The sequence below is a fragment of the Haemaphysalis longicornis genome, unplaced genomic scaffold, assembly GCF_048455015.1.
Source record: "Haemaphysalis longicornis isolate Haplotype H1 unplaced genomic scaffold, Haemaphysalis longicornis Haplotype H1 scaffold_6, whole genome shotgun sequence".
Lineage (NCBI taxonomy): Eukaryota > Metazoa > Arthropoda > Arachnida > Ixodida > Ixodidae > Haemaphysalis > Haemaphysalis longicornis.
In genome coordinates, this window is record NW_027526407.1 from 26935650 (window position 1) to 26950071 (window position 14422).

General features: G+C 44.9%; 1 protein-coding gene across 5 annotated transcripts in view; it reads right to left on the minus strand.

Moving 5' to 3' along the window:
• LOC144141447 (rab-like protein 2A) overlaps positions 1-14422 on the minus strand; it is a 135469-nt gene that overhangs the window by 83028 nt on the left and 38019 nt on the right. For 4 of the 5 annotated variants that reach the window (XR_013316605.1, XM_077673004.1, XM_077673002.1 and 1 more), the window contains exons 2-3: positions 10224-10253; positions 859-938 (exon numbers count right to left, since the gene is read on the minus strand). Coding sequence is in view for 4 of the 5 variants with exons in the window: in XM_077673004.1 (XP_077529130.1) it covers positions 859-938; positions 10224-10253 (110 nt within the window). In the remaining variant the exon portion in view is untranslated. The remainder of the gene's footprint in view (positions 1-858; positions 939-10223; positions 10254-14422) is intronic. The other variant, XM_077673003.1, reaches the window with a different exon arrangement.

Below are 14422 nucleotides of genomic sequence, written 5' to 3' on the forward strand. Positions count from 1 at the left end.
AAATGTTGCCGCGATCACGGCCAACGCTGGTTTGTTCTTTTCTTTGCCAATCTTGGCGAAACTCTCTGAGTGGGCATGTTCGTTTTGGACAATTGTGGCCAGTCTCACACTAAAAACAGCGCAGGGACGAGGACGGAAGAAGTCACAAACTCAGCGCTCTAGTTTGTTGCTTCTTCCGTCCTCGCCCCTGCGCTGTTTTTAGTGTGAATAATGTGTACCCAACTAGTCCACCATCAAGCCTTAGTGGCCAGTCTCCGCTAGTGGGTATGCTCAGAATTCTAGGCAAATCTCCCTAACAGGGTATGCACGACATTTTCTTGGTATTTTTGACTGTGGTGACGGAAAATGACAATTTGCTAAACAGCTTCTCTGTTAAGAACCCCTTCCCGTAGCAACGTGTAGACACGTTTCTACACAAAGCCTGGGCGCAGCTTCGCCGCATTAAACCACAAATCTCAATTCCAAACTTCGGGAGCGTTTAAAGCCGATTGCTGGAGCAATAAGTGGACCCAATTGCGGTGACGTAAACCATTTGCACATGCCCTCGTATTTTAGCAAAGAGCTTCATTTGGCCAAAAAATACGCGCACTGAACAAGGCTCCCATAGTGCCCACACGACATTGCTTTACGAAGCTGTCAGGAAGTTGACCCCCCGTAATACTGCGGTAGAAAGCAGGGTTATGAAAAGGCGGGTCGACACCGTTCTGTTTTCTCGTATATAATCCAAGGAATAACTGTTGGAACAGTCTACAAATGTCAAATGGAACAAACCTGTGCTCCTGCCCGTAAGTTTGAATAATTCTCCCCTCATCTTTTCTCCCAATGAACCGCCTACAGGAAAACTCCCAGAGCACTCACCGACAATGACAGGCTCACCGTTGACATTTGTCTTGTGCCGGTACAGTGTGAGAGCGTAGGTAGAAAACTGGTATGGCTTGCTGGACACCCGCACGACGAAACACGCTAAGAATGTCAAACCGTGGCAAAAAAAGATGCGATCTTTTCTGGTGCATGCTGACATCTTCAGATTTCGTGCCTATTGGCCCCATGCTTTTCCTCAACTTCCGCAACTTCTTCAGATAACATAGAAGTTAAATAATACACTCCCCTCACTTTTTTCTCTCTTCCAAAATGTCCAACTAAGGTTTAGAGGGAATACTGTTTGCGGAGATTTGGCGGCATGTGAGAAGTACTTTATCCCTGGGATTCTTCTTGTAAACCTGCGTCTACTATATCCCTGCATGCAGCATAATTAGATGTAGCTTGGAGAAAATACAGTACAGGAATATATACTTAGCAGAATGAAATCATTTCTTCGCGGCAACAGCTCGCGGCTTTCCGGACTGAGCTAAAGCCACCAACGTTCCGGTTTCCTTTTTATTAAGGCGCAGCCCTCTGGCAGCCGTTACCTGGGTTTCGCGGCGTCGGCGTTTGCGTAAAGTCCGCGTAACCAAGTGAGCGAACGAAGCAGCGAAGGCAGAAAGAAACGGAGAGGAGCGTCTGTAGAAGGGTGAGCAGGCACGCAGCACGCATGGCTATGGCTCTCTCACTGCCTCCCCCTCACTCTTGTTTTATGCGTCGCCGCCAAGGCCCTGCCACTTTCCCCAGACGCTGTTCCGTTCGCCGCTAATCCAAACCACTGGACATTTCCACGGGATGTTCAAACACGATTTGCAACGACATGCTCGCTGCACCGCCATCCGTGGCTAATCCGAACCACTTGACATTTGCGCGGGAGGTTCAAACATTCGGCGGCGGCGACGCGCTGCCAGATAACAGCAGAGTAGCACGCACCGCCGTGCGTTCGCTGATCACGTGACCGAGACAAGTGCAGCTCGCGCTGCGGTTAAATTTCGCCTTAGGAACTATAGTAATCCCCAGTGCATTTTTTTTTTAATTTTCACTCGTCTCCAGAAAACGATTTAATCACTCACTTACTCACTGCCCTTTGCGGGATTTACGCCCTCGCGATCGTTTTCTTTTACCACGAACTAGAACTAGATTTGGTGAACATGTTCGCAAATACTATGTCCTGATGGTCCTGAATTCTTCGCCAGACGACTTCTTTTCGATGAATAGTCGAAGGAAAGTTAAAAACAGTCTCATAGAACTTCACAATCGCCTGTAACAGTGCTGCTTTTTTTTTTCCTTTTTTTTCTTCTTGTTCTTTTTTTTGTCTAACTTATAATTATTTTTTACAACTTTTGCCTGTTTGTTGGTTCGCGACGTGTTGCGCGCTGCCGGGAACTGCCCTTCAAGCCCTTGTGGCTTTGGCAGACCCGCATTTGTATTCTGTTTTTATGGAACAATAAACGCTGTTATTACTATTATTATTATTATTATTATTCGCGGGCCGATCGACCACTACCAATCTCGTCAACTTCATGCTGCATGCTTCGGAAGCTGTGCAAGGGAGAGGTCAACTTGATGTAGTCTACTTTGATTTAAGCAAGGCTTTTGATGTCGTGTGCCACGAGCTCTTAGCCAAAAAACTATCTGAGCTTGATATACAACCATCCCTGATATCTCTTATATGCAATTATCTATGTGATAGGTCATGTTTCGTGCATGTAAATGGACAGTCTTCTCTTTCCTATGAGGTCACCAGTGGTGTCCCTCAGGGCTCAGTTCTCGGGCCACTTCTCTTCTCAATCTTTGTAAATGGTGTCGCGACAATATTTAATGATTGTAATTTTCTTTTATATGCCGATGATGTAAAAATATTTAAATCTGTTTCCAACTCTGCCAGCTGTTCCGCTCTCCAGAGAGCAATCTCGTCCTTCTCGCATTGGTGCTCATGCAACAAACTCCTCATTAATACATCTAAAACTAAGGTAATGACATACACAAGAAAGACTCACAACATCTTGTTTCCCTATAACATCAACGGTGAATTACTCCCACGTGTGGTAGAGGTTAATGACCTAGGCGTCACTTTCGACAGTAAACTGAGCTTCTCTCCACATATTCAGGTAATTACTCGTAGAGCTCTTCGATCGCTTGGCGTTGTCTGTCGCGTGTCCAAGGAGTTCAAGGAGCCGATTTCTCTTCTCAAGCTCTACACAACTATATGTCGTCCTCAGCTTGAATATGCATCTGTTGTCTGGAACACCACAAGCAAAACAAACCGTAAGCTTGTAGAAAGGGTCCAAAATAAGTTCATATCTATCTTCAACCATCGCTTTGGCGATAGTAGTAATTATAACCCTGGATCGCCCTCTTCATTGACGCTATCATGCTTAACTTCCAGGCGGAACAAGGCTGATATTCTCTTCCTCTTTAAAATTATGCACGGCATAGTGTCTTGTGGTGAGCTGCTACAGCATGTTCGTCTTTATGTGCCGCAAAAGTGGACCAGGAAACATGATACCTTTTGCAACCCCAATTGTCTGCGTGTCTTGTGCCCTGTGTGCCGACTGCAATGCACGTACAATCGGTACTCGGATTACCTTGATATATTTAATGATTGCCCTACTTTGTTTCGCAAACATGTCTGTGAGTTTGCATTGGCGTAACTGCCAACTTTTCTTATTCTGCATTTGTCTTTTATCCTTGAGTTCATGCACTTAAATGACTTTCATTCCGTAACTTCAACATAAGCTTTCCTTTCGTTTTTTTGTATTTTGTATTTTATTTTGTATTTGAAAGATGTGTACATTATGTTTCGTGTGTTTCTGTTTCCGTGCGCCAGCACAAAGGCCGACCCCGGCTGTTCCTGGGCACGCAAATAAATGATTGATTGATTGATTGATTGATTGATTGAATATTATTATTATTATTATTATTATTATTTTTTTTTTTTATTATTATTTTTTTTTCAAGATGGCGCCTAGCAAGGATTGTTGTGTTCTTTGCTCTTGCGTTTTTTATGGCAAACAAAAGTTTTTCCGCTGCATTGCCTGTAAAAAACGCGTGCACGCGAAGTGTGTTGTGTGGCCGGACGCTGAGCTTCAACTCCTGAGATCTGGCGCTCGGCCGTTCAAGTGTAACATCTGTCAAACGGTTGAGGTGGCGGCTAGGCCTAGTGGAGCCAGCGACGACTTCGGCGCGCCCGCAAGCAGGGCTTCTTCCCCCTGCTCCCTTCGTCAAGGCTCACCGACAGTCGTCAAGAAGGCCCCGGCGCCCCCGCTCCAACCGGGTGACCTTGGTGCCGAACCTGCCGGTCTTCGCGCGCTCTTCGCTGACGTGCTGGAGGGAATTTCCTTTCTCAGCGACCAAGTGGCCGGGCTGCGCGAGGACAACGACCTTCTGCGCCGGGAAAACGCGCGGGCTTTTGCCTGCCTCCGTCAGGAGAGGGAGGGAGACCGCGCCCATTATGCGAAGTTGGTCACTTCCCTGCGTGCAGAGGTTTGCTCCCTGCGAGCTGAATTGCTTCGCCGTCCCGCTGCTTTGCAGAATGGAATGCGCGGCAGCTCGGGGAGGCCTTCTTTCACCCAAGCTGTTAACAATGAAGTGCCATCCTCGTCGGCTACGGCGGCTCCGCTGCAGGCGGTGTCTCCGGCGTCTCCAACACTGCACCCAACTCCGTCCACCCCCTTCCCAGTGCTTTCCGTGTCTGTGCCTGACTGTCACCCTCCCAGTTTTGAGAAAAAGCGCCGAAGCCGGGCATGTGTGGGTGCGTCAGACACATCTGGACTGGTCGTCGTTTCGCAGCCGAAGCGCCCCAAAGCTATGTTTGTTTCCAAGCTTTCTCCGACCACCACCCCTGCCAGTCTCAATGCTCATCTGTTAACTTTAGGTGTCTCGCCCTTGAGCTGCCGACGACTGAAGACTAAATTCGACACCTATGCATCCTTTTATATTTCCTTGAATGAAGAGTGTTTCGAGCGCCTAAATGACCCCGCTGTTTGGCCGAAAGACTGCCTCTTTAAGGAGTTCCGAGGCATGTTTCGCGAAGGCATGCTTCACAGCTCTGAGCGCATCACGTAAGAAAAACAACCATGACTAGTTTAGATGTTTTTTATCAGAATGTGCGAGGTCTTCGAACTAAGGCGACTGAATTTTTTGGTAACGTTCTGGCTTCTTGCTTTCCGTTAATAGCTATATCTGAAACTTGGTTGTGCCCTGATATCCTATCCAGTGATTATTTTCCTCTAAATTACCATGTATATCGTAATGATCGTGCTTTAACGGGATGCAAACAAAAAGGGGGCGGGGTCCTTCTCGCCGTTGACAAATCTCTCCCGTGTGTGCTACGTAGCGATATTGATAACGCAGATGAGTCTTTATGGGTCGAAATTCATTTCTCTAAATCTGAAAAACTTCTAGTTGGTGTTTTTTACATTCCTCCTGATGTAGCTCCTGAGGCGTTCAATAAGTTAATCTCCTCCATTGAACAGGTGCTTATGACTCATGGCAACCGCAAAGTCCTCCTGCTTGGAGATTTTAATGCTCCTGGCGTGGAGTGGAGCCAGCTAACTTGTTCCCACTACAACCACCACATTGAACAGAAGGGTAATAGGTTGCTAGATTTTGTGGCTTTCACTTCTATGGCACAGTGTAATCGCATAAAAAATTGCAGTGGAAATATTCTGGACCTGTGCTTTTCGAACTTTGATGGCGTTAGTGTGTTGCACTCTGATTGTTCTTTAGTAATACCGGACAGATTTCATCCTCCTCTTTCTATTTCCTGTTGCCTCCCTTCATTGCTCCACCGTTCCGTAAATTCCAACAACACGCAACCTCATTACGCTTTCGCCAGGGGAGATTATGCTGGGCTGTATGGCTATTTTTTCGCTGCCCCTTGGTCGACCGTCATTGACCACACTGATGTCAATGAACAAGTCGACCGTTTCACAGAGATTGTGCTTTCGGGTATGAAGGAATACATCCCGCAATATTTACCGAGGAGGTTCAAGTTTCCACACTGGTTTTCTTCTGAATTGCGGGATGCCCTGAAACTCAAGGAACGTGCGCACAGAAAGATGAAGCGCTCTGGTGCCAACCAGTTTGCTCAGGAATTCCGGCGCCTACGTGCCCTATGTAAAATATTGCACAAACGTGATCATACTTCGTACCTGGCGTCGGTAGAAACTAAAGCAACTCACCAACCGGGAGCCTTCTGGAAATACATTCATTCTAGATCTAGTACAACTAACGATTCTATTCGTCTTCTAGACTCCAACGGCGATGAGGTTGTCAAGGTGGCCGACTGCTTTGCTCGTCAATTTTCTTCTTTTTTTGGGATTAGCGGTGGTAGTGACAACAGCAGCGCCCCTTGTCACCAGGGCGAGAACTCCGGTTGTTTACAACTGGACGAGAACATCATTCGGACCAGCATCAAGCGGCTCAAGCCCTCGCTTTCTTGTGGGCCAGACGGTATTCCTGCTGCAATCCTAAAAACATATGCAAATATATTCGTTCCTGTGTTCACTTCAATATTTAATAACTGTCTCCGGTCGGGAACGTTTCCTCGCTCATGGAAAATCTCTCGCGTATTCCCTGTTTTCAAGTCAGGCCTAAAAACTGATGCTATAAACTATAGGCCTGTCTCGCTGCTTTGTTCTGCCTCTAAAATTTTCGAGTTATCTCTTCATACGGTCTTGTCTTTCTCATTTAAACATGTCCTCATTCCTAATCAACATGGATTTATGCGTGGTCGTTCAACTTCCACGAACCTTGTATGCTTCATGGAGAAGGCTGTCCCAGCAATCGTTGGTAGAAGCCAACTGGATGTGGTCTACTGTGACATGAGCAAAGCCTTTGATGTTGTCAACCACTCGTTATTGCTTGCAAAGCTCACTCTGTTAGATATACACGCTTCTTTGGTGGGTCTTATACGTTGTTATCTCAAGGAGCGATATTGCTATGTAAGTGTTAACGGTCAAACATCATTTAGGTACAAAGCAACCAGTGGTGTACCCCAAGGCTCCGTCCTGGGTCCCCTTCTTTTTTCCATTTTCATTAACGATGTTGCTTCTGCCATTCAAAATTCTTCTTTTTTGTTGTACGCTGATGATATAAAAATCTTTAGAGAAGTGCGTAGTGTTCAGGACTGTAATTCTCTTCAGGTTGATATTGTGTCATTCCATCGTTGGTGCACCAAAAACGACCTTATTTTGAACCCTTCAAAAACTAAAGTTGTCTCCTATAGTAGAAAAACTCAACAACTGCAATACCCTTATGAAATTGCAGGCACCACACTGCCGAGGGTGACCGAAATTCGGGACTTGGGAGTACTGTGTGATTCTTCTCTGACTTTCTCTTCCCACATTGCACAAATTACCCGTCGGTCTCTTCGTTGTCTGGGTGCTGTTTGCAGGTATTCTAGAGAGTTTAAAGGTCCGCTTCCTTTCTTAAAGTTGTATTCGGCTCTCTGCTTACCTCTTCTTGAATACGGGTCTGTTGTCTGGAATGGAACTTGCAAGTCCAATAGTGACCGTATCGAAAGGGTTCAAAATAAGTTCCTTTCTATCTTTAAGCACCGCTTCCGTCATGTGCAAGACGACGCAAACGGCATCATGTCTCTTCTGAAAAGCATTCCTTCCCTTCGGTGTCGACGAATGCGAGCTGATATTATCTTTCTCTATAAACTTCTTCATGGTAATATTTTGTGTGACGATTTGGTTACACTTATCAATGTCAATTTGCCAAATAAACTTTTCTGAAAATTTCCAGCTTTCAGACCAGTTGCTTTAAATAGCCGACGCTCGTCCATCTGCCGAATACAATGTGCATATAATGAATATTCCGTTCGGCTTGATATATTCCAGAGCTCCTTTACTTTGTTCTCTAATGAGTTGAAAACTGTTGTAGCTTAAGTCCTTTATGTCATTCCAAATTTATGTACCCTATGTATTATGTGCAAACTGTTCTTGCTTGCTTTTCACTTTTTCTTGTTTTGTGTTGCTTGAATATTTGTACGTTTTTAGTGTCAGTGTTGGTAATGCTGAAGCTTTTCCCCCTTTTTTTTTTTTTTGGAACTTCCTAATATGTTGTTAGAAAACCTTGGCTATATACGTATACTCTATGTCATGTTGATTCAATATTTGCTTGTATAGTTCCTATTTTTCACATCTACTGAACGTTTTGCTGGCCGAGTGGCATGGCTTGCAACACTAAGCCTGCCTTTTCTTTTTTGACTGTCTGTTCTTTTTTTTTTCCCTTTTTTGCTTTCTAAGATTTCTGTAACTATTTTTACTTTATTGTTTATGTCATACATATAGTTTGTGTATGTTGTCTTGTCTTAATTGCAGTGTTTTTTTTTTTGTATGGTGTACCAGTACCAAGACCCTAGGGTTGTTCCTGGGCACCGAAAATAAAGGTTGATTGATTGATTGATTGATTATTATCTATTTTTTGGCTCCATTCTGCCAATGCTAATGCCCCCCTTTGTAGTTGACACATATAAGGCGCATGTTGAAATTATGATGCGCCGTATAGGGAGGGGACGTAGAGGATAGGCTAGTACCCGACGTTATTATTAATGGCGCGGTTCGAGGTTAGCGTGACCAGCAGGCGCCCGCAGCTCAACGTACAGCGAGAGTGAAGTTGACTAGCATGTTGTAAAGCTCAACTTGAAGGTTACCTAATGTTAAGCCTAAACATAGGGCGTTAGACCTAACGTCATAACGTCTTTGAGTATGGCGTCGTCAACTAGTATCCAGTGGAAAAAGTACTTATCGTAATCACCGCACCTCAAGCAGCGGTACCGGTTGGCCTGGTAAGACATCCTCAAAGCAAAATGTTACACCAAGCTTCCATGCTCGAACGATGCTGGTGTTCAGGCAGTGATACACAGCCGCGGTGTTGCACGCACTGGCATAAGGGCATTGTACTTTTATCGGCAAACAGCCAACACACACAGGGGCTGATTTAGCTTTTAATGCGTAGCATTCTTTGCCGAGTACCCCCACAGCCAGGACCGTGTATATTATAACACCCTGCATTTCTACAAAAATGCAGATATCGCAGAAGTTCCGCGTGCAATCGCTATAATGGCGAAAAATTGAGATAACTGGTGGCACGAAATTTTGAAAAACTAAAAAATATTAAGGACAAAAATACAAAAAGTGGCAAAACGTGTAACGCAAAAATAATGCAGATTTCGCGACGGTTTCACCTGTAATCGTTATAATAGCGGAAGTGGACATAATTGGTCGAACGAAATTTCGAAAAACTAAAAAAATGAGAAAATACAAAATAATTACGGAAAATGGCGAACCGTGTAACGCCCTGAATTTCCCCAATTAAAACAATTTTCCGAAAGCTTCCAAATGTAATCGTTGTAAATAACGTAAATGGAGATAATTGGTCGGACGAAATTTTGAAAAACTAATAAATCAGAAAAGTATTTTAAAAATTACGGAAAATGTCAAAACGTATACCGCATGACATTGCAACAGTAATGAAGATTTCACGAAAGTTTCACCTTAATGCACTTAATTAGGAATACAATGGAACACGAACACAGTGAAAGAAACGTAGGAACGAACATCATTTCGAACGAGATGTGGGGTCTGTAAGAGGGTCTGTGGAATCTGTCACGTTATACTTAGCGTTGTTCCTTTTCGGGTTTTATTTTTAGCACGAAGTGTTTTATGCCGGGATACGCCAAGACTTCATTGGCGTCATATCCGTCACGGCAAACACTCCAGTATAACTTTGCCGAAGCGGCCTGCCAGCAGGACGTCGCTCGCCAAGCACACCCACAAGACAGCCGCCGATCAGCAAATCATGCTCAGCTGCAGATTTCGCTGCTTATTTCCCTTTCGTGTTTTACCGATTCTTATAGCAGGGGAGTCAACCACAGTTTTTATTCACTGCCCGGCGATCGCCGCGAAACCCGCGCTTCCGTGTGGGCGTTCGGCAATTTCTCGGTAGTTTTAACTGCGGACACGAAAAATTACGATTTGCTAAACAGCTTCACTGCTAAAAAATAAATCAAGCGCACGTTAACTGGGTAAAACGCCAGTGTGATCTTCACCGAAGCAACCGCTGTCATCTCGCCGTGCCCTATATATAGTTAAGGTAACTCATTTGTTTGTTCATGTGTGCACTTCAGTCCCCTTTCAAGAGAATTATCGCCATATCCCCAATTTTAACCTTCCGTTTCCTCTTTTGCGTCCTCATGCTGATATGACTCCGCATAATTACTTCCAATAAAAGTTTTCCGGCAGGGTTTTGCTAATGATTCTACGTTTCCGAAGCCATATTTTCTCAACGACGGTTCAATATTCTTGCTTAATTTCTCATAGTGCACATAACACTCCGAAAAAGGATACTAGGCATCCAGGAGGAACCGTTCGACGAGCCTGCGTAGGAAAAAGACAAATGCAATTAGCACAGCATTTTTCACACACAAACAGCGTTGGTTCCTATCGCATGAAACATGAATAAAATAACTGGTTGACTGAGTCAGCAAAAACAAAGACTTGTGCAATGTCTCCCAAATTAGTTGCGTTACACCTATTCCAACTTTACTCTCGCTTCCTTCATTTCTATTTACCGGGAGCACATTCAAAAAGGCTAACGTGTTTTTTTAAGCGAAGCTTTTTTTACCTGTACCCCCCCCCCTCCCCCCAAGGATTCAAACGCGACCGTTGGTGTCATCAGAAAACTCCCGCGAACAAATAAAAGAAGTTACTGGCACCGCCAGAAATATAACCTGAAACGAATAGAGAAACGGAGCGAGAGCCCGTTGTCTTACCGATTGAGCTATACGAGCCCACGTGGAGACGGAGTAGACAGACCGCGGACTCATCGAGCCCATCTGCGGGTTCACCCCCTGCGTTCTCGCTGAATGCCACGCGATAGCTGCACGTGACCTCTCGCGCCGCTGTGCGCTCCGCCCGCGGCACGTGCAGCGGCCGTGTTCGCGCCTTGCACGTGCGCTAGGAGTTTAAAAAAATTAAAGGAAGCTCACACCAACGCGTGGCATCTCACTTCTCCTCCCTCTTTGCCACTGATCTCGTCGCCTCTCGGCGGCGGCAGAGACATAGGAGGAATGAGATAGTCTAACGCCGGGTTTCAGCTTCGTTTAATTTTCTGAAAAAAGTTTCGCTCATGTACTTCACTAATACAACTCAACCAACCACCGTTCATGAATCATACATTCATTTAACCTTAGCAAATAATGTCTCTTCGAAGTAATCAAGTGCATTAAGTGCGAAGTGGTTAAGTGCATTTCACTTGTCTCTGGTTTCACTCTTTGTAGAGCCACGCGTGAGAATTCAAGTGACGTCTCATGGGAAATCGTTGTGGGTGTTGTTTACAGCTCCGCTTTCTAACCATCTGCACATGGTGGATTGGCGCGCATTTTTTTTTTTTTCATTACGTGAAATGACCTGAGAAAGACCTGTCATCTTTACTGAGACTTTACAGGGATCAGCGCGCAGTGGTATGAGACTGTATTAAGCTTCACAACCACCAAAAATAAGCGATAAAGCTTTTTTCTGCCGCTTTCCCGTAACGTGATATCAACAAACATATGTGGAAATCCTTGGTCTCAATTTAAATTAGTTCTTTTATTTGGTGTATTCGCAGTTTTGTGTGGCGCATGTCGACCCAAATAGCTACGTTTCCCGCGCTTTTAAAACAATCTGCGTCCCTTTGCATTGTGCCACTAACAATTTCTAGTTTCTTCGTGATTGTATCTTTCGCGTAGCCGCTGGCACACCGCCCACGCCATTAAAACCGGGAACAAAAATCTGCCGTGAACGCACAGTTACTTTGTCGAGAACTTTCCAGATTGCGTTGTAAGCTTGCAGTATGCTTCAAAATAGGAGGCATCCCATTGAAATGGAAGAAATCAAACGTAACATTATTGCCAAGAAGAGTAAACAATCAAGAAGTACACAAATATAAGTAAGAGCAGTCAACTGTGCTAGCGAAAATAGTTTAAAAAAAGAGCGAATATATTATTTCTAACAACAACAAAAACGATTAATAATACTAAGCGAGCCGAGTTAACACATAATACTTCAGTAACTATCGCTTGAAGCGAGTTAAAAAGGAAATCAACCCACCCGCCGCGGTGGCTCAGTGGCGAAGGCGTTGCGCTGCTGAGCACGAGGTCGCGGGTTTGATTACCGGCCGCGGCGGCCGCTTTTCTGATGGAGGCGAAAAGCAAAAACGCCCATGTGTTCGAGATTTCGGCGCACGTTAAAGATCCCCAGGTGGTCAAAATTAATCCGGAGCCCTCCACTACGGCGCGCCTCATCACCTGCGTTGCGTCGGCGCGTTAAACCCTACAATCAATCAAAAAGGAAATCAACCAAGCAAGGCCAGATAGTGTAGCATTTACCATCGTCTCTTTTAATATAAATAACACGTTGAAATCTTGTACTAAAGTGTGAAGACGGGCTCGTTGGTTCATAATCATGGCAAAAGACAAGAAAAAGGCAAGCACGGGAGCAGACTAACAACTGAATCAATTTTTATTGCGTGCAGGCAATATAAGAATATGCAGACAGATCACAAAAAGATAGTTAAGATTAGTAGATATACCATCTGCTTTGGGCAACAGGTCGACTGACGGTTTGCTGACGCATGCGCCCGCTCGCTCGTGCATCGAAAAAGCTTCATGGAACTCGCGTCTTCTCTGGTCACCGTAGCGTTGGAGGACACGACTCTGGGGCGGTATTCTCGTAACTGTCCCTTTTGAAAACGTCCCTTTTGCGTCCCTTTCATGGTGACGTACTTCCGGTTAAGCTGTGAGCCTTTGATTCAAATAGGCAGCGTCTCCTGCCACGCGTGACGTCATAATGACGTCATAACATTAATAATTGTCCTTATTTTGTGTAGTGTAGTCCGAAATTCACATTTTTTTTATTTGCAGTACAAAATAACGCACCATTGAACTGCTAAACCTTTTCTAAACAAACAATTTTTGTTCTTGCGGGAGCAGCCGGCGATGCTGCTGCTGCTGCCAGCTGCCGTATCGCGTACATGGAGTCGCGTATCCGAAAGCGTGACGAAGCTCCGATTTTCTCGGGCCGACAACGTAGATAAACCGGAGTTCATATTGTTAGAAGCACTATCTGAAAACGTGAGAAAGTTGCTTGTGATTATGTATTGCGTGGGGAGCCAGCCAGCCTTTCCAGACCGCAGCAAAATAGCCGCTCTCGAGTAATGTTTACCTGTGACCGCTTGGTCATGCTTGGTGTACGCCGATGGTACCTGCGTACAGTTTCAGCGTACGTGAGACGACATCGCACAGCCGACTGGCCCCGTTCGAACAAGCTACGTTCCACACAAGAAAAGACACTGTCCGAGCGTAATTCTGTGAACCTTCCGACGCATGTCGGAGCGGCGGCATCTGCTATCAACAGTTTCCACCACGGCAAGTTCAGAATGCTTAAATGGGTGACCTGAAATCGCGGTGTGTGTTCTCGAAATGAAGACAACTTAGCACTTAGCAGCGCCAAAAGATAATCAATGTTCAGTGCCGAGGACGAAGGGTAGTGGCGGCAACTGTTTTTTACTAGGCACCTGTGCGCATTACAATTACAGACAATTGCTCCAAGAATAGGAAAGGTAATCTTTGATGTCCCCACACATGTTCCACGTACGTACAGTAGATCTCCTCTTCTGAAATATTAGCAAGGAAAACTTCCGAAAATCGGGAAGTTCTTATTTTCTAGTGGGCGAAATTGTAGCTTAAAATTTGTTTTACACCCACGATACGTTTTATGAGCAGAAAAGTCTTGTGAGCATGCGCCACAAGCATCATAATTAAGTGATATTCAGCGCTTAAAAAGATTTCCTAGTAGAAACCTAAGATTTCGTAGTAGAATACATGATTCTACGACAGTTTATGACCTGCGACCTTCAAAAGGTAGAGTAGCTAGACGCTTCATCTCATAGCCACTGCACTGGTATAACTTTCACGTCTCACTGTACCGTGGTGTACGCTATGTTGGCCAGATTTGACCGAGTCCCTCATGCAAAGGAAGTTAATTCAGGACACCCAGACGATAGGGTCAGAGAAGAGGCTGTACAGACGGTAATAGGAAGGGTGTACGCTTGACCGGCCATCATGTCTAATACACCTACATGCACTCCAGCATATGAAAACCTATTGGTTCTGCACAGGCTCAATAAGCAACATCAAAGAGAATCTTAAGATGTGCCTGGAATATGAAAGCATCTACGGATTGTTTGTGTAAACAGGTATAAGCAGCGAGCATGCTACAAATGTAATTGATAGGCAAACGTCAAGGCTATCGTGGGGCGAATTTAACAAAAAGAAATGGTGAAAACGATCCCAATTTCAAACTACATTGATGTTATATTATATGTGCATGCACTATAAACACAGTCATCAGTATGTTTACTGTACGTAAACACTCAAGTGATATGATCGAACGGAACTAGAGGCCCCACTACAATCGCCCAGTTATGTTTCTTTGCAGTAGAACAGGTCGGTATCTGTTAGTCGCACAAACAAGATTCTCTGATGGCATGGAGAAATAGCTGGAAA